At 44.2% G+C, this 23,934-nt stretch overlaps 1 protein-coding gene, 2 non-coding genes and 2 pseudogenes across 3 annotated transcripts; 1 reads left to right on the forward strand and 4 right to left on the reverse strand.

Annotated features, from left to right (window-relative positions):
* Nucleotides 1–277: 277 nt before the first annotated feature.
* Nucleotides 278–1,299, forward strand: LOC125527186 (annotated as a pseudogene).
* A 7,077-nt stretch (nucleotides 1,300–8,376) lies between these two features.
* On the reverse strand, nucleotides 8,377–9,116 carry LOC125527185. Its single transcript, XM_048691739.1, has 2 exons — nucleotides 8,944–9,116; nucleotides 8,377–8,784 (listed from the first exon to the last, which is right to left on the reverse strand). The coding sequence occupies exons 1-2, from the start codon at nucleotides 9,014–9,016 to the stop codon at nucleotides 8,663–8,665; spliced, it is 195 nt and encodes a 64-aa protein (XP_048547696.1). The 5' UTR covers nucleotides 9,017–9,116; the 3' UTR covers nucleotides 8,377–8,662.
* A 134-nt stretch (nucleotides 9,117–9,250) lies between these two features.
* Nucleotides 9,251–13,294, reverse strand: LOC125527184 (annotated as a pseudogene).
* A 1,858-nt stretch (nucleotides 13,295–15,152) lies between these two features.
* On the reverse strand, nucleotides 15,153–15,372 carry LOC125527187. The gene has a single exon (XR_007291993.1). It is a non-coding gene; the product is annotated as a small nucleolar RNA U3 (small nucleolar RNA).
* Nucleotides 15,373–19,364: 3,992 nt separating this feature from the next.
* LOC125527189 lies at nucleotides 19,365–19,583 on the reverse strand. Its single transcript, XR_007291994.1, has one exon. It is a non-coding gene; the product is annotated as a small nucleolar RNA U3 (small nucleolar RNA).
* Between the last annotated feature and the right edge of the window lie 4,351 nt (nucleotides 19,584–23,934).

A 23,934-nucleotide genomic window follows, 5' to 3' on the forward strand; every position in this document is an offset into this window, starting at 1 on the left:
TGTCCAGTTTTCCAAGCCCGCAGACGTCAATTATACTGTAAGCTCATCACAGGGTTACAGTATTAGTTTAGGCGTTTAGCGCCTCCTGTCAAGCATAAAATTGGCCAGCGCCCGGCCCCTCTCTGCGAGCAATCCACCTGTCTGCCTGCCTTTTGAGGGATTTTGACGTCCGGGAGTGAGATATAGTAGAGGGAACTCCCAGTGTCTGAGATCCGCCGGGCGGTCCTGGTGGAGAGAAGTAGCTAGGCAGCTGGTACATAGGATATAGCTAGCTAGGATGGACGGCCTCCACAAGGAGCTCGCGCTGGGGCTGATCGGCGAGCTCCAGACGGCGCCGTTCGTGGCCAAGACGTACCAGATGGTGAGCGACCCTAGGACGGACGCGCTCGTCAGGTGGGGGAGGGACAACAACAGCTTCCTCGTCACCGACGTCGCCGGCTTCTCGCAGCTCCTCCTCCCATGCTTCTTCAAGCACGGCAACTTCTCCAGCTTCATCCGCCAGCTCAACTCATACGTGAGTATCCTTTCTCACGTGCACTGTACATACACTTGCTTGAAAGAAATATCTGCTAGCAGCTTAATTTGGTACGGTGAGGTTGTTGTGCAGGGCTTCCGGAAGGTGCACCCGGACCGATGGGAGTTCGCGCACGAATCGTTCCTGCGCGGCCAGATGTACCTTCTGTCGCGCATCGTGCGCCACAAGAAGAAGCGTGGCGAGACCTCTTGCTCGTCTCTAGTCGGCGGCGCGAGCAGCACGTGATGGCCAATATACGAGAGGAAGTGGAGGAGGAAGAGGACGACGAGGGGAGGGAGGCGCTGCTCGAGGAGGTTCGGAGACTGCGGCATGAGCAGACGGTTATCGGGGAGCAGCTGGCGCAGATGGCCCGGCGACTACAGGCGACGGAGCGGCGGAGTGACCGGCTCATGCCCTTAATTGCCCGGCTCGACGAGGATCCCAGGGCCACCTCCCTCCACCTTCTCCAACAGGCGGCCGAGAAGAAGCTCCAGCGCATGCAGTTGCCTTCCCGTGATTTTGCTTTTCCCATTGCACCCCCGCTTCACTCGGCGCCTTCACCGCTCTTGGCTCTCGGCGACACGGCCATGAGCGGAGCTAGAGTCTGGAGTGGGCAGGCCGATGTCGCCACTGAAACTCACAACCTTCGAGAGCCCTCCGCGAGCTCCGGGGTGCAGCAGGTGCCGGAGTTCGAGGCCGGCGGCAGCGGCATGGGACTAACTGACAGTGGGACCGCGGTGGAGACCCCCTTCCCGTTCTGCCTACTTGGTCAGTGTTTCTTCTAAACATGGCGCGTAGTGCATGCACATGCAATAGTACCTTCTTCTGCTTAGTAATTTAGCAATCATTTGCACGCATTTTCTTTAAGTTTGGCACCATCGATGCTGGGGAGCGAGATGTATATTATAGAGCAGTTCCACGATTACAAGATGGTTGAAAACCGTCCTGTATTGGAGCAGGCTCATGAGATAATATGCATTGTTAAGGAACTTGAGCTTCTCAAGTGCGAGTTACCGGGCAAGTTTGTCGCGGGCTGCATAATCGCTAAGCTCCCTAATTCCTGGAGGAACTTTGCCACCACTCTGAAACATCAGAGGCGTGAATTCTCTGTGGAGGATGTCATTGGCCATCTGAGTGTTGAGTAGAATTCGAGGGCAAAAGACTCGCACGGAAAAGGGGCCGAAGGGACTTCTGTTGCCAACATGGTGAACCATAAGAACTTCAACTCCCACAAGTCCAAGGGAAAGAACGGTGTCCAACACAATACCGACTTTAAGAAGAAGGGTAAGAAGACCTTCAAGAAGAACAAGAAGGACGAGGGCTGCTTTACTTGTGGTTCGGTTGAACATTGGGCCAACAAGTGCCCAAACAAGTACAAGAAGTCAGGAGAGGACTCCAAGTCTGTCAACATGATTGTGGGCAACAATGAGAATGGTGCATCTGGGTACGGTAATTTATTTACTGTTTTTTCAGTGTTTCAACCCAATGATTGGTGGGTGGACACAGGTGTAGGTGTTCATGTGTGTGCTGACATTTCATTGTTCACTTCTTACCAGGTCACAGGTCACGGGTCCGTATTGATGGGGAATGGCGCGAGTGCTTCTGTTCATGGTGTTGGCACGGTCGATCTGAAGTTTACTTCGGGAAGGATCGTGCAGCTGAAGAACGTGCAGCATGTCCCCGCCATCAAGAAGAACCTTGTTAGTGGCTCCCTTCTATGTAGAGAAGGGTTTAAGTTGGTTTTCGAGTCTAATAAATTAGTTGTTACAAAATATGGACTCTTTGTTGGAAAAGGTTATGAGAGCGGAGGGATGTTCCGCCTTTCCCTCGCAGATTTTTGTAATAAAGTCGTGAACCATATTCATTCGAATGTTAATGAATCTGAAGTTTGGCATTCACGTCTTTGTCACATTAGTTTTGGTGTTATGACGCGGCTAGCCAAGTTGGATTTAATCCCGAGTTTCACTTTAGCCAAAGGTTCTAAGTGCCTTTCATGTGTGCAAGCTAAGCAACCTCGCAAGCCTCATAAGGCCGCGGAGGAGAGACACCTGGCACCATTAGAACTCATACATTCTGATCTTTGCGAGATGAATGGTGTGTTGACTAAAAGTGGAAAGAGATACTTCATGACATTGATAGATGATTCCACTAGATATTGCTATGTGTATCTGTTAAATACTAAAGATGAGGCTCTACACTACTTTAAAATCTATAAGGCAGAAGTTGAAAATCAACTTGAAAAGAAAATTAAACGAGTCCGGTCAGATCGTGGTGGAGAGTACTTCTCGAGTGAGTTTGATTCCTTCTGTGCGGAACACGGCATTATTCATGAGAGGACGCCTCCCTATTCATCCCAGTCAAACGGGGTTGCCGAGCGGAAAAACCGTACTCTAACTGATTTGGTTAACGCCATGTTAGATACATCGGGTTTATCCAAGGCATGATGGGGGGAGGCTATATTGACGGCATGTCATGTCCTGAATAAAGTTCCGACAAAGGATAATGAGATCACTCCCTATGAGAAATGGGCAAAGAGAAGGACGACACTCTCGTACTTGCGCACTTGGGGCTGTTTGGCGAAAGTCAACGTGCCGATCCCCAAAAAGCGTAAGCTTGGACCCAAGACTGTGGACTGCATTAATTTGGGCTACGCTAAGAACAACGTTGGTTATAGATTTCTAGTAGTGAAATCTGAGGTACCTGACCAGAAGGTCGGTACAATTATGGAGTCTAAGGATGCTACATTCTTTAAGGATATTTTTCCTATGAGAGATATGCAAAGCACTTCTAGACAGGAATCTGAGGAGACTCCTGAACCTGCCATCCCTATGGAATATTATGAACAAACACATGATGAAAATCCTGAGGAGGATGACGAGGAAACCCTTGGTAGGGGCAAGAGACAAAGGACTGCAAAGACCTTTGGTGATGATTTCTTCGTGTACCTCGTGGATGATACTCCCACTTCTATTTCAGAAGCGTATGCCTCTCCAGAAGCTGACTACTGGAAGGATGCGGTCCGTAGCGAGATGGATTCCATCATGGCTAACGGGACATGGGAGATCACTGACCGTCCCTATGGTTGCAAACCACTGGGATGTAAGTGGGTGTTCAAAAAGAAGCTTAGGCCCGATGGTACAATTGAAAAGTACAAGGCTAGGCTTGTGGCCAAGGGCTATGACCAGCAAGAAGAGGAAGATTTCTTTGATACTTATTCACCTGTGGCTAGACTGACCACCATTCGAGTATTACTCTCGTTGGCGGCCTCACATGGTCTTCTCGTCCATCAGATGGATGTTAAGACGGCTTTTCTAAATGGAGAGCTAAAGGAGGAAATCTACATGCAACAGCCTGATGGCTTTGTGATAGATGGTCAGGAAAGAAAGGTGTGTAGGTTGATAAAATCTTTATATGGCCTGAAACAAGCACCTAAGCAATGGCATGATAAGTTTAATACAACTCTGACATCTGTTGGTTTCGTTGTTAATGAGGCTGACAAATGTGTATACTATCGCCATGGTGGGGGCGAAGGAGTTATACTGTGCTTGTATGTTGATGACATACTGATATTCGGAACAAACCTCAAAGGCATTGAGGAGGTCAAATCGTTTCTATCTCAGAACTTTGAGATGAAAGACCTTGGTGTGGCTGATGTTATCTTGAACATCAAGCTACTGAGAGATAATGAGGGTGGGATCACACTTCTGCAATCCCATTACGTTGAGAAGGTGTTGAGTCGTTTTGGATATTCGGACTGCACACCATCTCAAACACCATATGATCCTAGCGTATTGATTCGAAAGTCCAAAGGCATGGCTAAAGATCAATTGAGATACTCTCAAATCATTGGTTCACTAATGTACCTAGCGAGCGCAACGAGGCCTGACATCGCGTTTGCTGTGAGCAAACTGAGCCGGTTTGTTTCCAAACCGGGTGATGTACATTGGCATGCTGTTGAGAGAGTTATGCGCTATCTGAAAGGTATTATGAACTATGAACTTCACTATACCGGATACCCATCGGTACTTGAAGGGTATAGTGATGCGAATTGGATCTCTGATGCTGATGAGATGAAGGCCACAACTGGGTATATGTTTACTCTTGGAGGTGGCGCTGTTTCCTGGAAGTCTTGCAAGCAAACGATCTTAACGAGATCGACAATGGAAGCAGAATTAACGGCATTAGACACATCTAGTGTTGAAGCAAGATGGCTTTGAGATCTTTTGATGGACTTGCCATTGGTCGATAAACCGGTTCCGGCTATCCTTATGAACTGTGACAATCAGACTGTCATCACCAAGGTGAAGAGTTCAAAGGACAACATGAAGTCCACCAAACACATAAGAATGAGATTAAAAGCTGTCAGAAAATTAAGAAACTCCGGAGTGATAGCGTTGGACTATGTCCATACGGCTAAGAATCTGACAGATCCCTTTACAAAAGGGCTATCACGTGTTGTGATAGATAATGCATCGAGGGAGATGGGTATGAGACCCACATGAGTTGCCATGGTGGTAACCCAACCTATGTGATCGGAGATCCCGTGAACTAGGACCTGGGAAAACAAGCCAGTGGTGAGCTAAGGAGAGTAACTATACTAACCCACTCCGTTGGAGATGCAATACTCTCGATACTGTATGGTAGGATGACTACGGTCTTAATGTGTTCCAAAGCTTATAAAAGCAAGATGCTATCCTACAGAGCGATCTTTGGAGGAACACACCTATATGAGCCCGACTGCTGGTCACAGTCTATGAGATTGGGGTGATCTCTAGTAAGCTCATGAATAGGCCAGGAGTGTGACTTATATGCTCCACCCGAGGGGTCAGCCTTCGGCAGCCTAGTACTAGTAAGACATGTAGTGAAACTTCTTTATGCTAAACTGACGATTCAAGGCATAGTCCATTGTTCAGTTGTGAAGGAGTGTAGCCACTTGTTCTAGGTGAAGTTCAACCTTAACAGGTCTTCACTGAAACACTGGTATATCGAAACAGCAATTGGAACAGAGGACACAATGGCCCCTCGAGATCTGGTGGGGGATTGCTGAAATCTGAGATGGGCTCTAGGCCCATATTGCAATTTCTGAAAAATCTCTAAGGGCCCATGTGGGTTATATGGCACTAGGTGTAGTGGGAAGTTTAGTCCCACCCCGGAAGTGGAAGGAGAGTTGGAGTGGTTTATAAGGGTTTCTCTTCTACATGCTATTGGAGCTTGAGAAGAGAAGAGGCCCTCGCGCACTCCTCCTCCGCCGCCCGCCTCGCCACGCCACGCCACGCCTTGTCACGACGCGCCGCGGGTTGCGAGATTGAGCCGAGCCGAGCTCACACCTACGCGCTTATTTTTGCCAGTCACTAACGGGGAGTTTTCTGACAGCTGGGCCACGATCTTAGACGTCGGATCGTGGGCTGTCACGGACTCGGACGTGGGTCGAGCCCACGTCTCTCCACGCGGCTGCGCCTATAAGTATGCGGTGTCTCCTAACCCTAGCCGCCACGAACAGATCACATCTGCTCACGCGCACGCCCACCGTCGTTCCTTCGCTGCTGCTGCCGCCGGTGACTCCATCCCGTCCGCCGCGTACACGGTCGACGGGAGAGCAGGTCTCCGAAACCACGCCCTTCTGGTTCCTGTACTGTACGGGGTGAGGGGCGAATAGGTTTTTGGGCAGCGATTACGCGACTGCTCGCTTCCGATCGTCTACTTCCTCTACGTCCGCGTCGCCTTCATCATCACCATGTCCACCGACACCGACCGTGCCGCCGCCGAGAAAGCTGAAGCCGACAAGAAGGCCGCCAAGGACGCCGCTGCTGCCACCAAAGCCGCGGCCTCTGCGTGGCCTACTGAAGGGTATAACTCGTTTATCCGCTCCTGATTATTTTCATATTAGCAGTATCAGTACTGTGTAGATTTGTCTACTGTTTGCTTAGTACGTGCATGTTTAGATCAGAGTCACTACGTCATCAACTTAGTCAATGCCATGCTAGTGATTTACTCATGGATTAATTTAATCGAAATTGCCTATTTACTCAACACTACTCAACACAGATCGCGCCGCACCGCGTTGGTGTTGTTCTTTACAGTAATATATATGATCTCGGCGCAAAATTCCAACGTGTCTTGGAAGTTCTCAATCTTATCTTTCTAAATCACTTCTTTTCTTGTTTGCGGACTGGCTTTTAAAATCCTTTAACACTTTTGTTCTGTTATACTCCTCATATTATGCGGGACGTGTAGGTCAATTAGTTAGCCAGCTATTAAATTGAAAAAAAATGGGTAAGAACCACTGCATTGTTTTACTAGTGTTGGCATCCACATCGCTTAACTTTGAAACTCATGATTCAGGCAGAGCTGCTTGTAGCTTCCGAGTGTGGGCGAAATATCTGGCTAGCCTCCCCTCCGAACATCGCTTGTATCCCTCTGTGCAATAAAGCTTCTCGGTTGCTATAATAATTGTTTTTTCAGCTAAAAAGAGTTGTTGTTTTTCCCTTTAATGCCTCTTTAGATTATAGAAAACCCATTTGCGTGAGATATGCTCTTTTCTTCAAAAGAATGGATTTATGCTATTTGTTTGAAGAACGGGTTTATGCTCTTAGTTTTTATCATAGGTTAATGAATTTACAACACGGTAAAGGCAAAGCGCAAGTGAGTGAGCTGGTCATAGTGCGTGACGGGTCGTTGGTCTGCCGTGCAAAACTGCGCGTGCACCATGTAGATGGTGTGTGTGCTAATGTGCGTGTGGGTCGCGACGTGTTGGTGTCATTTATAATAATGTACATGATTTGGGCTCTAACGGGGTGGAAAATCAGATGTGACGTGGAGGTTCTCATGTCTGCTCAAATTGCATTTTTTGTTTTTGCAAACTGGCTTTTAAATTCCTTTTAACACTTTTATTATGTTACTTCTCAGATTATGCAGGATGTGTAGGTCGATTTGTTAGCTAGCTACAGTGTTAAATTAAAAAATGGTTAAGATTCAGTGCATTACTTTACAAATGTTGATATGAATGTCATTGGCTCCGCCCCCTAGGTCATGTAATTTCGAGGCTTATAATTTAGTCAAAGTTGCTTGTAGCTTAGAGTGTGAACGAAATATGTGGCTCGCCTTCCCACAGAACATAGCTTGTGTCCCTGTGAACATTATGGTTGCTCTAAAAATAATAATTCTTTTGACTAAAGAAGTTCTTGTTTTTCTTTAAGGCCTCTTTGGATTATAGAAGGTTCATTTATGTAAAATATGCTCTTTTTTAAGAAATGATGGATTTTTTTTGCGGGTGAAGAGAGGATGGATTATGCTCTTTAAAAAAAAGATTTATGCTCTTAGTATTCATCATAGATTGATGAATTTATAACGAGGCGTAGGTAAAGTGCAAACGTGAGTGAGCTGATCATAGCGCGTGATAGGCCGTTAGTCCGCCGTGCAAAAATGTGCGTGTGCGTCAGATGTCGTCTATGCTGATGTAACGGTGAACGTGACAACGTGCATCGAGCCGTATTGGTGTCCTTTACAATAATGTATATGATTTTAGCTCTAAAAGGAGATAAATTCCGATGTGCCATGGAAGTTCTCAAACTTGTCTTTTAAATTACTTTCTTTTTGCCATGAACCAGCTTTTAAAATCCTTTAACGCTTTTATTCTGTTCTTAGATTATGCAAGATGTGTCGGTCGATTAGTTTGGTAGCTATTAAATAAATTATAAAAATGGGTAGAACCACCGCATTATTTTACAATCTTGACATCAATGTCTCTGCTATACAAACCCATACACAACAATATAATACAAATATCCACAAACAATTGAAAGCGCAAACACACAACAAGCACACAAGTCAACCGAGAAATTATGACTGAGCAAAAAACAATGGAAAAGAAACCAAACTCAATACCATTAGGTAAGGCACCCAGAGCTTTCTATATACAGATACATCAGCTCAACCTCACACTCACATCAAAGCAAAGGCGACGTCTCAACCTCACCCACAAAGTCACTAGATGCACACATCAGACCGGTGTCACACACGCACACACACAAGGAAAGTATCTGCTCGTCTTTTCCCGGACGGCATTGCCATTGAAACTGTGCAGTTCCACACGAAAGATGATGGCCGCCGGCTCGACGGCGAAAACCGCGTGCCGCCGCCATGGCCGTCCTAGAGCTTCAGCTTCACCATGGCCGGGTGGCGGTGCGAGTCGACCAGGATGGACCACAGGACGTGCACATCTTCGTCCTCGCAGGACTTGACGTCCTTGTACAGGATCCTCATCCCCCTCCCTGCCAACAAGCACAACAATGTCAGTGCCTAGCAAACAACAATGGCACAAGGAAGAGAAAAACAGAGCCCCATTCCCCCCAACCGTCCACAATGCTACAACAGAAGAAATCAAGATTTCCACAACAAAGCAAACAAGACGAGAAGTCGGTCGATCTTACGGTATTTGCGCGCCGAATGTGCGCGGACAATGATCTTCCTCAGGGGGGAGAAGAGGGAGCGGAGCCACCCCATGAGGAAGGCAGGAAGCCTTGATGATAGAGCCCGAGGGTTATGGCCTCATGGGGTGGGGTGGGGTGAAATGAGGGAGCAGAGCAGAGGCTGCAAGGCAGGGATGTATGTATGCAGGGGAGAGGAAACAAAAAGGGGTCTAGGTTAGAGAGGAAGTAACCATCAATCAGGCCCTGCTTTTTGGCACGAGGTGAAGTTCAGTGCACTGTACCCTTCTTCCCCTCCACCCCTGCCACATGTCTTGGGCTTCCTTCCTTGCAACCCAATCATGGTGCTTTTCAGCCATTTTGTTCTGGTATCTTGTCCCTTTCCTCTTCTTACTCTTCCTACCTCCTCCCCCTTTCGACAAGGCCGTGGCCGGCCCCAAACCTAACCATGAAAAAGAATCATGTGAGTGAGTGCTGCCAATTCTGAAATCTCCACAGCAAAAAACAAAACAAAAATCTGCATTTCGGCATCATCGCTATCATTACATAATCTATACTGGTGGAGGACTGCAGATGAACCTTCTTTTTCTCCTGGAATAGTAGCTGAATCAACTATTCTTAGTTTTTAGTAACGGCAGCTACACTTGCAGTGCAAGAGCGCACTTGAATAATGGTAGCTGGTTTTGGAATAGCATGGCAGTTCAATATTCATAGCTTTTAGTACAAGTATATATACGGTTGCTGATTTTGGGCGGTGCAATTTTACAAGTATGAAACATGATTTCACCTACTTCTAGGAGAATTGCAGTTCACACACATACACACACTTTACAAGTATGAAACATGAAAAAGAATAATGTGAGTGAGTGCTGCCAATTCTGAAATCCCCGCGGCGATAACTGCATTTCAGCGCCATCACCATCGTAGTACTATATTATATACTGATGAGGACTGCACATGGACTTTTTAATTTTTCTTCTAGAATAGTAGCCCATGAACTAAATCTGTTAAACTTGTAGTGCAAGAGTTCACCTGAATACACTAGAAAACTGGTGGCTGGTCTTGGTATATCATGGTGGTTCAATATTCTTAGCTTTCAGTACAAGTAAATGGTTGCTGCTTTTGGGTGGCGCAAGATTACAAGTATGAAACATTATCTTGCCTACTTTTAGGAGTATCACGATTCACACATAGTATTGTTTAGCATAGTATGGAAGTCACTTAAGATTAATTAACTATGTGCTAAGCTTAAACTAACATTTTATTTTTAGATAGATATATTATGTCTAGTCACCAAACCTTTTCGCTACTGCAAGCCTCTCCTTATGTGAGAATTTAATATAAAATTCGCTTAATCAATACTAAAATGCAGTAAATCCCTCTTAATGATGTGTTACGCTCACGAGCTCGACCCAACATTCAGTACAAAGTATCTTTATTTGGGACAGCAAATTATATGTGTAAAATTAGCATGTTTCTAAGCACACATGTTTTTTTAAGGAAGACACCTCAGGGGTATTCATTGATTAGATAAACATGTTACATCCTTGATTATTTCAATCTCTAGATATGTGAAGGAATCCTGCACTAATGGCATGACCCACTTGTCTGATCGAAGAGATGGTTGGCCTGAGTTTCCATTCAACCGATGGCATTAGGAATATGTCGCATCGATTGCTTGAACAACAGCTATATTATCAGATAACAGGGTGCAGTTATTGATTTGAAGCTGATCGAACATATGTGTGGCTACAAGTAAAGCATGAGCTTCTGCATCAGCTACAGAGAAGCAGAGCTTGCACTTTGATACATGCAGAGATGCATGGCGTGTTGGCACAAATGTAAATTTCAAGACCTGCAGCATGAGATTGAGAAATAGAAGCAAGTTGCTGCCGGATGATGTTCACCGTCTGTCAGTCGATCTGCTCCATTAAATATAGATGGTACCAGCAAAACATTAGACTGGCAGGGGAGGGAGGTCTCTGCACAAAGGGCTAGAGCGTGAGAGCGACATGCGCATTAGCAGTGTGCAGAACAGAATGGATAGTGGTGTTTTCCCCCTTAAAACTTGGATCATTTCTAGCTTTCCAAATGTGCCAGAGAAGATAGAGGTCATAATCAATTACAGAAGACTCAGGTGCTTGAGAAAAGATAGTATGAATAAAACTAGCACATGTGAAATTATCATCAGAGTGGGCCTCAGTTCAAAAGGATGGATAGAGTGAAACCAAATAGCTCTGGAGTAAGGGCAGTTGAAGAATTAGTGTTCGTCTGTTTCAAGATCTCCAAATCTATCGCAGTTGGGAGAAACTTTTTAAAATTCTCCCATGCAACAGCCAAAGATTTAGTAAGTGGTCTCCAAACAAAAGTCTGAACACTAGCAAGAACATTTTCATTTTTCCAAACTTGTTTAACAAAGCCGAGGCTAATCTGATTAAAGTTCATCTCAGTGATAGTATCATTTATTTTTGGTTAATGTAAGAAGATTCTGTAGGCACTTTGAGATGTACAGTTACCTGATTTGGAGGGTCTCCAGCAAACATCTTGCCCATGCTCCAAGTGCTCGTCCAGTGTTATATGAATACATTTAATCAATTTCCTTTAAGATATATGAATAGATTTAATCAATTTCCTTTAAGATAACCCCAGAATAGACAAGTTTTAGAATCATAATTTTACAATTGATGATAAGCTTTGCCATAAATGATAAGACAAAATTTTCAAATGCATGACACAAAGGAACAGAACAAATTATTTGAAAGTCTATTATTAAAGGTACTATTCCATATTCTCTAAGAATTAGAGAAACTTTTAATACCACGAAACTCAACCTCAGTATTGATTTGTTAACCGCTAGCACTGCAGATCAAGTCATCCTGGCAGAAAAACACACAAATGAATTCCCGTAAAGTATCCCCTCCGTTCCAAATTACTCGTCGTGGTTTTAGTTCAAATTTGAACTAAAACCACGACGAGTAATTTGGAACGGTGGGAGTAGTATTCAAATGCTATGGCCGTGGCCTCGTGGTCGTGGGTGCACAAAATCAGGAACACTAGTCAAAAAAGATAAACAGCCAGTCCTAGTTGAGATTTGCATGGAGCACAGGTTCTTCAAGGTCCATTCTGCGCCAGCCACCGGCCAAAGACGACAACTGATCCACCTTATCATACAACCCAAGGAGACCACCGGTGTGAACAAACAGGACCTTTCGCCCTTCCCACTTGGCTTGATTATCTGACATGTCCTTCAGCATATCGTAAGCCGCCTTCCCGGTGTAGACCGGATCGAGCACGATGCCTGTCGCCGCAGCGACATCCTTCACAAATCTAAGTTCATCACCCGTGCTCTTGGCATAACCCAAGCCCTTGGCATCTTCAATGCTGACTATATCATGTGAGTCCAGACCAGACTGAAGCCCATCGATCAGACCTTGAACACAGTCATAGAAGTATTTAGGGCCATAGCAGACAGAGAAGGCGTGGACTTTGGCCTTCAGGCTACTCAGCTGCGATCCCAAAGCGAGGCCGGCGACGGTTCCGCCGCTGCCGCACGCGACAACAATGTCATCAAACTGAAGACCACCATCAGATGACTGAATTTGTTCCTCAATCTCCCTTACTGCTTCGATGTATCCCCAATTCCCCAGTGCGTTCGATCCGCCGGCAGGGATCACGTACGGCCGCCGCCCCTCTTCCAGGAGCCTCTTCTTCAGCAGTTCGGTGAGAGCCACGCTCCCAAACTTCAAAAATTCTCTCTGCGAGACCAGGTCGATGTGCGCGCCCAGCAGCCTCTCGACGAGCAGGTTGCCGACCAGGCCGGGGTCCCGGTCCACGAGGAGCTTGGGGGTGCAGAGTATCAGATAGGAGTCGAGGCCGGCGTACTTGGCGGCCACGGCGGTGGCCCGGCAGTGGTTGCTCTGGATGCCGCCGGCGGTGACGACGCAGTCGGCGCCCCGCGCGGCGGCGTCCGCCACGAGGAACTCGAGCTTCCGCGCCTTGTTGCCGCTCAGCTGCATGCCGGCGAGGTCGTCCCGCTTGATCTACACCTCCGTGCCCTTGGGCAGGTCGGGCAGGTTCCACCGGTGGATCGGGGTCGGGAAGTGGCCGAGGGAGAAGGTGTGGGACGGGGCGTGGGAAAGGCCCGACGCCCAGGGCGGCAGCGCGTAGGGCTTGCTGGAGAGGAAGCCGCCGATCCGGGAGGCTGCAGCTGCGCTGGCTACGGTGGACGTACGGCGGAGGACGGCAGCCTGGGGAGAGAACGAAGGGAGGACGCAGGTGCCGAGCGCCATTGCTCCGGCGGCGGCGGATTGAAATCTCAGACCGATGTTCTCGTTTTTTTTTTCTTTTGAGTCAAAGAGCGATGTTCTCGTGGGTTTGTCCGTCGGGCCTGTCGCTCATGTGGGCTTTGGGCGACGTTTTTTACCGGGTTTGAAGCCCGGCCCGCCCAGTTTCCAGGGCGCCCACGCTTTTTTTTTCCTATATGCGGAGGCACGTGTCAGTTCATCATTGTCACAGCGCAGCGGGACGAGGGCGGGGAGGCGAGCTGCCGGCGAGGGAACGAGGCAGGAAATGGAGGGGATGGAGAGGAGCACGGCGGGGGCTCCCCCATTGGCCCTGCCAAGAGCGAGTGGTGAGTCGCCGGCGAGGCAGGTACGGCGAGCCCCGCCTTTGCCCCCATTCGCTCAGCGCCTCGTCTCATCCGCCGGTAGTCGCCGCGGCTGGAGGCGCCGATGCGCGCCACCCAGTCGACGGGCACCATGGCTTGGTTTCCCCAGTCAGCCGTGTGCTTGGCCCTCCGTTCGGTTCAGGGAGCTTTGTTTCAGAACCTTGCTCCTCTGTTCGGCTTTGTGACTCAGTTCCAGATTCTTGCAAGGTTCGCCATGTACCCTGCTCCTGCCTTTGCCTAAGATGGGTCCATTTTAATTGAGGCAGACATGAATTTTTGGTACAGTTCCTAAAGCTGCATCCAGAGCTCGATGATAGCATTCATGTGATGTGATCAGGCCTGAGTGTTGTAATCTGTTCCCTCCGTGTGTTTGATTCCTGCTGCTTAGTACAGTCATAACTGCTGAAAATATGGGCTGTACGAGTGCAGTATCTGGACAGTGCTGTTCTTACTTCTTAGACCAGAGTTGAGTGAAAGTTTCCTGTTTTACTTTCTGCTGCTACAAAAAAAACTGAACTGGGATCATTTTTATATAAAATGGAGCCGGTGGGAGAGCCCCTGATTATCAAGTAAAAAAAATTGGTAGAAAGCCAGCTAGAAGCAAGCTACAGTAACATATTGTGACTAGTGGTGGTTTTTGCCGGCCCATTTCATCTTGTTCATCGCGTGGACAGTAGATCATTTTTATCTTGTTGATGCTGCTACAGTAACTATCACTTCTTCAGTTATTTTGAAAAAAAGAGTCTGGCTTAAAAAACAGAAGGGAAAAAATTGGTAGAAAGCCAGCTAGAAGCAAGCTACAGTAACATATTGTGACTAGTGGTGGTTTTTGCCGGCCCATTTCATCTTGTTCATCGCGTGGACAGTAGATCATTTTTATCTTGTTGATGCTGCTACAGTAACTATCACTTCTTCAGTTATTTTGAAAAAAAGAGTCTGGCTTAAAAAACAGAAGGGAAAAAATTGGTAGAAAGCCAGCTAGAAGCAAGCTACAGTAACATATTGTGACTAGTGGTGGTTTTTGCCGGCCCATTTCATCTTGTTCATCGCGTGGACAGTAGATCATTTTTATCTTGTTGATGCTGCTACAGTAACTATCACTTCTTCAGTTATTTTGAAAAAAAGAGTCTGGCTTAAAAAACAGAAGGGAAAAAATTGGTAGAAAGCCAGCTAGAAGCAAGCTACAGTAACATATTGTGACTAGTGGTGGTTTTTGCCGGCCCATTTCATCTTGTTCATCGCGTGGACAGTAGATCATTTTTATCTTGTTGATGCTGCTACAGTAACTATCACTTCTTCAGTTATTTTGAAAAAAAGAGTCTGGCTTAAAAAACAGAAGGGAAAAAATTGGTAGAAAGCCAGCTAGAAGCAAGCTACAGTAACATATTGTGACTAGTGGTGGTTTTTGCCGGCCCATTTCATCTTGTTCATCGCGTGGACAGTAGATCATTTTTATCTTGTTGATGCTGCTACAGTAACTATCACTTCTTCAGTTATTTTGAAAAAAAGAGTCTGGCTTAAAAAACAGAAGGGAAAAAATATTTGTAGTCTGTCAGACAACCTCTGGGCCACCCTGCACAGGTGTGAGCCAGGCAGGGACGATCCTCTACAGCCGTCGGATTGCCCCATCAGGGAAATCCTGGCCGTTAATCACGCTCTGGCCCAGAGGTCAGAATGCATCAACCAGACTGAAGTGCTTGCCTCCTTATTGGTAAAGGATGCAGCGGTACGAGCCTATAGAACAGATCCTGTTCAAGTAAGGTCGTGCTACCTGCTGCTGCGCCTCGGCTTATAAGCTGGTTCTGCTCCCTGTAAACTGGCGAGGTGGGACTAATGTTAGGCATGCTGCTGCACAGCAGCGCCAACGCCCCCTCGGTGGGAGCTTTTAGGACTGGTAAGTGCTGGCCCGTGAGGTTGGTGGGCTGCTGCCTGTTAGATAGACAGAGCCCGGCCCATCTGAGAAACATCAGTCTCGTATGGCTTTTCTTTCCTACCTCAAAAAAAAGTATGGCTTTTTTGTTTCCTTTTTCGTTGCATCAGCTTTCCATTTTTGTTACTAGTAACAGTTCAGAAGTTGTTCTCAAATGTTACAGTATCCACTTGTCACTTATTATTTCTCACAAATTATCAGCACGCTAGTCAATGTTAAAACTCTCCATGTCCCGAAAGTACGCGCCAACTAGAACAACAATTGTGCAGACCAGGCAATTTTGCATGACAGGTAAATATAATATGCACACATTACCTTGTGACACGGACGAGCCTTAATCTGTGGGAACTTGAACTCCGTGTGGTTTGGATTCATGCACTTGGTCTCTTCCCTTGTTGGAGTACCCCCAAGACCTGCGATCGCACTATGACTGAACATGTCATTGTAAAGAATGCAGGTCGCAGGAGAAAACAGTTCCAAATGTCGTACGTACTGTACAAGATTTCACCTTGATAATCTCAACCAGCTGATCAACTGAATTCTCACTAGCATTAGTGCGCACCTTTTCTTTTTGTTCTTACCAAGAATGTTTCGCATGTTATTTTCGCAATCAGCAGGACTCGTGCATTTAAATTTCTACCTAATTATAGAAGATAACTTACCAAGGCTTTTGCACTGCCAAAATCACAGATTTTGATATGTGGGTTAACCAACAGTGGAAAGCTTACTAGGTTAGTACAGAATGTACTAGTGGTTATTCAAATTTGATTTGAGAATGTTTTTCCTGATCTAAAGAAAGCTCAACTAGCCAAACAACCAAGCGGAATTTGAGGAAACATATGTTTGGGACAACATACTAAGCATAGAAAAGGAGGTTAAAAATCTCACGACAACGTTCTATGGTTTAATATCACGGTGGCGGCTTCTGGTGAATAACAGACACTCAGACAGAATACTAGGGCCATGCTACAGAGAAAGAGCTTCTTTTTACAGGATTATACCTGTGTTATGTGTAACAGGCAAATGCTGGAAACAAGAGATCACTTGTTTTTCCTATGCCCATTTGCTAAAATGTGCTGGCAATATATTTGTCCTTCTTGGACATCAGCCCAGTCAGATGTTCAGGAGGAAGTTGAGCAACTCAAGCATTTGATCAACCTACCTTTTATTTTTTGCGGGTTTTTATTTTATTGATTTCCTGAGCAATCTGGACTACCAGAAATGATTTCATCTTCAACCAAATTCCTCCAAATATGTATAATTGCAGACGGTGTTTCAAGGAGGAGATGAAATGGCCTACTTACAGAGCTCAGAGGAAGGAGTACAGTGGCGTGGCTCACTGGGTGGCAGCATTCAGATGATCTACACACCTTGTACCTGCTGTATTTTGTTGTATCTCTTGTTTATTTCTTGTAGTTTCCTTCGATTTTTTCCCTGTATAGCTCTTTATTTTCTTTTTAAGAATTCCTATTTGTACCATTTATTTGAAAATTAATAAAAATATGCAGCAGAGTCCAGAATCCTGCTGTTTCCCTCAAAAATATCACGGTGGCAGATGCCAACACAATTATTATATTACAGGAACAATGGTTAGACGACTTATAACAATCACATATTGTGCTAATACTCGGTATCAAAAGGAAACTGAACGAACAACTCTGCTGCATGGCCAGGACATTACATTTCTGACTTGAACAACTACAAAGAGCAGACAGATTACAAATGTATGGAGAATTCCCTAACTAAAATTTCATCTGTAGCAAGAAAAAAATCAGCAGAATCACGCATTAGTTGAAGCATACAAATAATAAGGATGCACTAATGTGCAATTCATCAGTTATATTATCGTAGTCCCTAGAGATAAACCTTCATACTTCCACAAAAATGTGCACATACTTATCTCAGAAAAAAATGATAGCATCTCATCGCCTGCGTGATATACTGATATATACTAAGAAAAGAGAACCTTACAATTAACTAAACATACAAGAAGAAAGTTGCACTAGAAAATAAATCCAAAGACAGTAGAACTGACAGACTAGCTCAGCTGTATGCTTGAATGTCTCAGAATTCATTTTAGATTGTTAGTGAAGCCACTAATCTGAAACTTGTAGAAAGGTCCCAATACAGTACTCAACTATTGGAACATAAGTTTAGAGCAGGCCTGAGGACAAAAAAGTGCTGCAACTAAATAGGGAACATATCATATACTGATGTATTTAGTAACCAAGGAAATTCTGTAGCATGAGCTCCACATGACAGCATGTAGATAATTTTGGTAACATGTATGCCTAGTGCAAAGATTAACAGTAGAATAGTTTTTTGTAAAAAAGTGGAGATGGAGGACAATTGTGTAACTGTAAAGCATAACATCTCGTTCAGAAAAAGGACTGCCAAGTCATATCAGACCTGATAAGTCTATAGTTTGACATAAATGAGGGGCACTCTTTGATTCATTCTGTTGTACTGTCTTTTCATCCGGTTTACTGGCTCTGGAACTAACTCAAGGACAAGATTAAGATAAAGCCCATCCCCTTTAGTGGTTAAAAAAGGTACTGCTTAAGACCGACAATGTCAGGATGGTCAAGCATATACATAATTTACAATTCCCTGTTTTTGTACCAGTTATCTTGAAGAATCTTTTTTATGGCAACAACTTCTCCCGTTTCCTGACGTTTGGCCTGAAGAGTTGACAATAACAGGTTATATGCCTTCGACAATCAGTTGAGCATAGAGGCCAGTTTAGAAAACACAAAGGCCAGAAGTCTCCCTGAAATGCAACCCCAAAAGAACCAGTTCCCTGAAATACAACCCCAAAAGAAGTTTCCCTGACAGAAGTTATCATCAGAAGTTTCCCTGACAGACTATTTCATTAACCGCCATATCAGCAAATTTTGCTTCACAGCCACAATGTAGATTTTAGAGATTAATGTAGCATTGCGTTTACCTGTTTAGTGTTTAGGCAGACCATTTCGGCCAAGGATTGTGGTTGCAATTATGTGACCAGCTTCAGCACCAGAATCTGCAACCTTATCTGGCTCAGTGTCCAGGAAATGAAGAATTGAGTCACTTCATCTAGAAACAAGGTACAAACTTGATCAACAATTTTGCCTAGGCTTTTGTGTGAATAATGAGCCATAACAGGGCGAAGCCAGATCAGAAAACCATCCATTCCCAGGATGTAAAAGTCACTGCAAATCTATGGTAGAGTGAACCAATAGTTTTTCTTTTCTTTTGGCAAATCAGACATGCTTGCAACGAAATAATGAATCATTACACACAGACACACACACACAAAATTAGTTCTTCAGATTTTCTTGTCATCCAGCCATTAGTTCTTCAGTTTTTCTTGCCACCGTTATATTATGAGCTATATACTCATGTCATAGATAATTTGAGATGTGTGATTGCAAATAGAATATGTGGTTAAAACTGTCCGAAAATGGAAACGTAGAAGTCACTGCAAATCTATGGTAGAGTGAACCAATAGTTTTTCTTTTCTTTTGGCAAATCAGACATGCTTGCAACGAAATAATGAATCATTACACACAGACACACACCACACAGACACACACACACAAAATTAGTTCTTCAGATTTTCTTGTCATCCAGCCATTAGTTCTTCAGTTTTTCTTGCCACCGTTATATTATGAGCTATATACTCATGTCATAGATAATTTGAGATGTGTGATTGCAAATAGAATATGTGGTTAAAACTGTCCGAAAATGGAAACGTAGACAATGTATAGGAGACTGAATGTAATAGAATGAGATACTGAAAAAAGATACTGGCTAAAACGAGCACAAGGCAAAAAAAAAAGAATGTGTAGTCTGTCAGACAACCTCTGGGCCACCCTGCACAGGTGTGAGCCAGGCAGGAACGATCCTCTACAGCCGTCGGATTGCCCCATCAGGGAATCCTGGCCGTTAATCACGCTCTGGCCCAGAGGGCAGAATGCATCAACCAGACTGAAGTGCTTGCCTCCTTATTGGTAAAGGATGCAGCGGTACGAGCCTATAGAACAGATCCTGTTCAAGTAAGGTCGTGCTACCTTCTGCAGCGCCTCGCCTTATAACCTGGTTCCACTACCTGTAAACTGGCGAGGTGGGACTAATGTTAGGCGTGCAGCTGCGCAACAGCACCCCCTGGGAGCTTTTAGAAGGTCTCGTGGGTGGGTGTGCTGTGCTGGCCCGTGAGGTTGGGCCGATGCCTGCTGAGTACACAAGCCCGGCCCATCTGAGGAATGATTTTCTTGGTGGGGATATCTGAGAAATTCTAAATTGTTTGACGAGCCTTAACTTCTCACAGTTTATCAGCACACTTCTCAGTGTTAAAGCTCTCGCTGTTCCAAAAGTATGTGCCAACTAGAAAGCAATTGCTTTCAAAAAATAAAAATAAATTAGAACAGCAATTGTGCATGACACATTACCTTGTACCACGAGCCTTAATTTACGGGAACTTGAACTCCGTGTAGTTTGGATTCATGCACTTGATCTCTTCCCTTGTTGGAGTACCCCAAGACCTGCAAGGCACTATGACTGAACATGTCATTCTAAAGAATGCAGTTCGCAGGAGAAAACAGTTCCGAATGTCATAGTACCGGAGTACAAGATTTCACCTTGATAATCTCAACCAGCTGATCAACTCCACTTTCCCCAGGAAGAAAATATAAGCAAATGCCAGCACAATTATGTATATATAAGCAGATGCTTGGCATATCTGCAAAGTTACGAGATTACAGGAACAAGGATTAGACGACGACTTATAACAATCATATCAAAAAATAACTGAAGGAAGAATTCTGTTGCATGGTCGAGGCCTTATATTTCTGACTTAAACAACTACAAAGACCAAACAGATTACAGATGTATGGCACAACTCATTAACTAAATTTTTATCTGTAGTAAGAACAAAATCAGCAGAATTAAGAATTAGCTGAAGCATACAGCAGATGGTCTATCGTTGTCCGCACTACCACAAAAATGTGCAAATACTTATCTCGGAAAAAAATGATTTACCTGTGTGAATATATACTACTCCCTCTGTCCCCAAATGATGGCATATAAATTCAGTCAAAAAGTCAATTCTTTCTAAGTTGACCAAATATATAGAAGAAAATGTCAACTATTACAATACTGAATAAATAGATTATGAAGATATATCTAATGGTGGATATGTTCATATTGATTAGGTATTGTCTATCGTCATATTTTTGTATATATACTTGGTCTAACTTAGAAAGTATTGACTTTTTGATTGAATTTATATGCCATCTATTTAGGGACGGAGGTAGTAAGAAAATGGGACCTTATGATTAACTAAACATACAAGAAGAAAGTTGTACTCCCTCCGATCCAAATTAATTGACGCTTGGATCGGAGGGAGTACTATAGAACATATATCCAAACAAAGTAGAACGTACAGGCTGGATCAGTTGTATGTTTGAATTTCTCAGAATTTATTTTAGATTTTTAGTGAAAGCATCAATGTGAATAACTAATCTGAGACTTGTAGATAGGTCCCAATACAGTATTCAACTATTGGAACATAAGTTTAGAGTAGAGCGGGAATGAGGACAAAAATGTGATGCAACTAAGCAGGGAATATATCATATACAAATGTACTCCGTATTTAGTAACCAAGAAAATTATGTACCACGATCTCCACATGACAGCATGTAGATAATTTTGGTAACAAGTATGCCTAGTGCAAAGATTATTAAAAAGTTTTTGTAAAACATTAAAGATGGAGGACAATTGTGCAAAGCATAACATCGCTCAAAAAAATAACTGCCAAGTCATGTCAGACATAATACGTGTATAGTTTGACATAAGTGAGGGGCACTCTTTGAGTGATTCCTTCTTTTGTACTGTCTAGCATCCGGTTTACTGTCTCTGGAACAAACTCAAGGACAAGAATGTGATAAAACTCATCCCTTTCGGTGGTTAAAAGGAAGTAATGCTTAAGACCAACAATATTAGGATGATCAAGCATATGCCTAATTTCCAATTCCCTGTTTTTGTATCGCTTGTTTTGAAGAACCTTTTTTTATGGGAACACGTTTCTCGACATTTGGCCTGAAGAGTTGACAATAACAGGTTATATGCCTTCGACAATCAGTTGGGCATAGACCAGTTCAGACAACGCAAATGTCAGAACTCAGAAGTCTACCTGAAAAACAACCCAGAAGAACCAGTTCCAACCACATGTTCAGCGATGTAACTGACTGACTATTTCATTACCACGATATCAGCAAATTTTGCTTCACAGCCTATACTTGTTTGGGCAGACCATTTCGGCGACAGATTGTGGTAGCAGCTTCGGCACCAGAATCTGCAACCACATCTGGCTCAGTGTCCAGCAAATGAAGAATTGAGTTACTTCATCTAGAAACGAGGTGCAAAGTTGATCAACAATTTCCCCTAGGCTTTCTGTGAATATATATGAGCCATAACAGCGCGAAGCCAGAGCATAAAACCATGCATTCCCAAGATGTAAAACTCGCTGCAAACCTAGTTTTTGTTTTTTTGCGAATCACATATGCTTGCAACGAAATAATGATTCATTACAAATATTAAAATTCAAGCAGGGCCATATCCAGGGAGGCATATACTGTCTGCATTCACTACAAATGAAAGCTTCTATAAAGCTTCAAATATTTTTGCAACTAACCAAATCTTAGCTACAATAAATGCCCAAATGAATCGACAGGGACTGACAAACAGCACGTTGGGCCCAAAAGAAGCGAACCAACAGCAAGTTACTTGACCACCAAAAATTGTCAATGTGGAATGGTCCAGTGCAGGTTAAGTAGATCTGGTAATGAAGGCTCTATTTTAATTTAAAAGACTGAAATCGATAAGCTTAAGCTTGATTCAGACAGATGAAGCAAGGTAGCCAAAAAGAAGGCAGTTTTGCAGCCCAATTTATGTTAACCCACACAATGCTCCACTCAAGTTTGTCTAGGTTCTTGACTGCACACAGAGTAGAGAGCAACACAGAAAACCCCAAAGAGTTTTTTTCTCTTTATAATATCCATATACAACAAATCAATGATAAGCAAATGCCAACCTACAGTATAGTTAATTCATGTCTAGTCTAGTCTGGTTTAATAGTACTCGGCCTGTTTCAGAGGCCCATGATTTTGACTGAAGTTTCAAAAAAATATCCTGTATCAAGCGATTGATGAACCTAAAATTTTCTGTTGGAATGGAAGCATCAAGTGAATTAAATGCAATAAGGATAATTACAAAACGCAAACAGGAAAAGAAGATATAAAGTGGTGTCCTTATCAGCGAGAGAGAGAGAAATCAGGCTCTCTGATTTGAATGTACTGTGTATGATTCAGGATAATATGCTATTTTAACATGTCAAACATTACAGCTGAAGTGGTCCAGCAAGCGGAAAGGCTGCTTGATACCATCGATCATCATCGCCGATGTGGCGATGTCAATGCAACCTCCTTAATTAGAAAAGGAAAAGTAGAGCTGCACCCACCTTACTGGCTAGTAACACAATGCAGATGACTAAAAGAATAAGAAAAATACTGCAGGAGAGCACCAAGAAACCACACAAAGGAAGTCACAAGATGATCATTTTCGGAGATCTATAAAAATGGTACCAACCAAATTGCACACAATACGGTAATCTTCAGTTCCCTCCGTTCCAAAATAGATGACTCAACTTTGCACTAACTTAGGTTTTAGCATTTGAACTCCATGATCCTCAGATGGATCATCTGTCTCCTGCAAAAGATGGGCCTATTCAGATAACTAGAGGTAAGCACAAAAGGATTGTCATCAATGTAACAGACCTTAAAACCTCCACTTTCGCACATGGACCAAAGTTACATTGTGATAATATTTGTTACTGATCATAATGGAACAAAGGGGAAGAGCCATCATTAGACAATACTGTTACCATAAACAAATACCAGACAGCATTCTTTCTTAGAGCATTGCCATAGTTCAACTACTTGGAGCATTAGAACCGATCTCACTTAAGGCACAAACACAGAGGAGGGGAAGAGATGACAAAAACAGACTGGAATATCACTGGAACTTGCCAGACAATTCAAACACATCGTTTATGAAGATGACAAACCGAAAAGGAAAAAACTTGCCAGTTATGTTTGTCTTTCATGAGTTTCATCCCTCAATCTTCAGTTATCGTTCCCTCTGTATATATTTGGTTACTCTTCAGTTCCATCCGTGTTCATTTTTTGATAGGCGACGCCAGTGTGGCCGAGTTCAGGAAGGAGAACGCGATGGGGGTTGTTCGAGGTGCAAGTTCCAGGTCAGATGCGCGCTCAAGCTGCAGCTCGTGCCGGCAGACGTCGTGTTCCAGGAAGTCAAGTGCAGCTCGTTCTGCAGATTATTACAGAGACAACTGCAGTCT

Source organism: Triticum urartu, unplaced genomic scaffold (assembly GCF_003073215.2).
Source record: "Triticum urartu cultivar G1812 unplaced genomic scaffold, Tu2.1 TuUngrouped_contig_3171, whole genome shotgun sequence".
Taxonomy (NCBI): domain Eukaryota; kingdom Viridiplantae; phylum Streptophyta; class Magnoliopsida; order Poales; family Poaceae; genus Triticum; species Triticum urartu.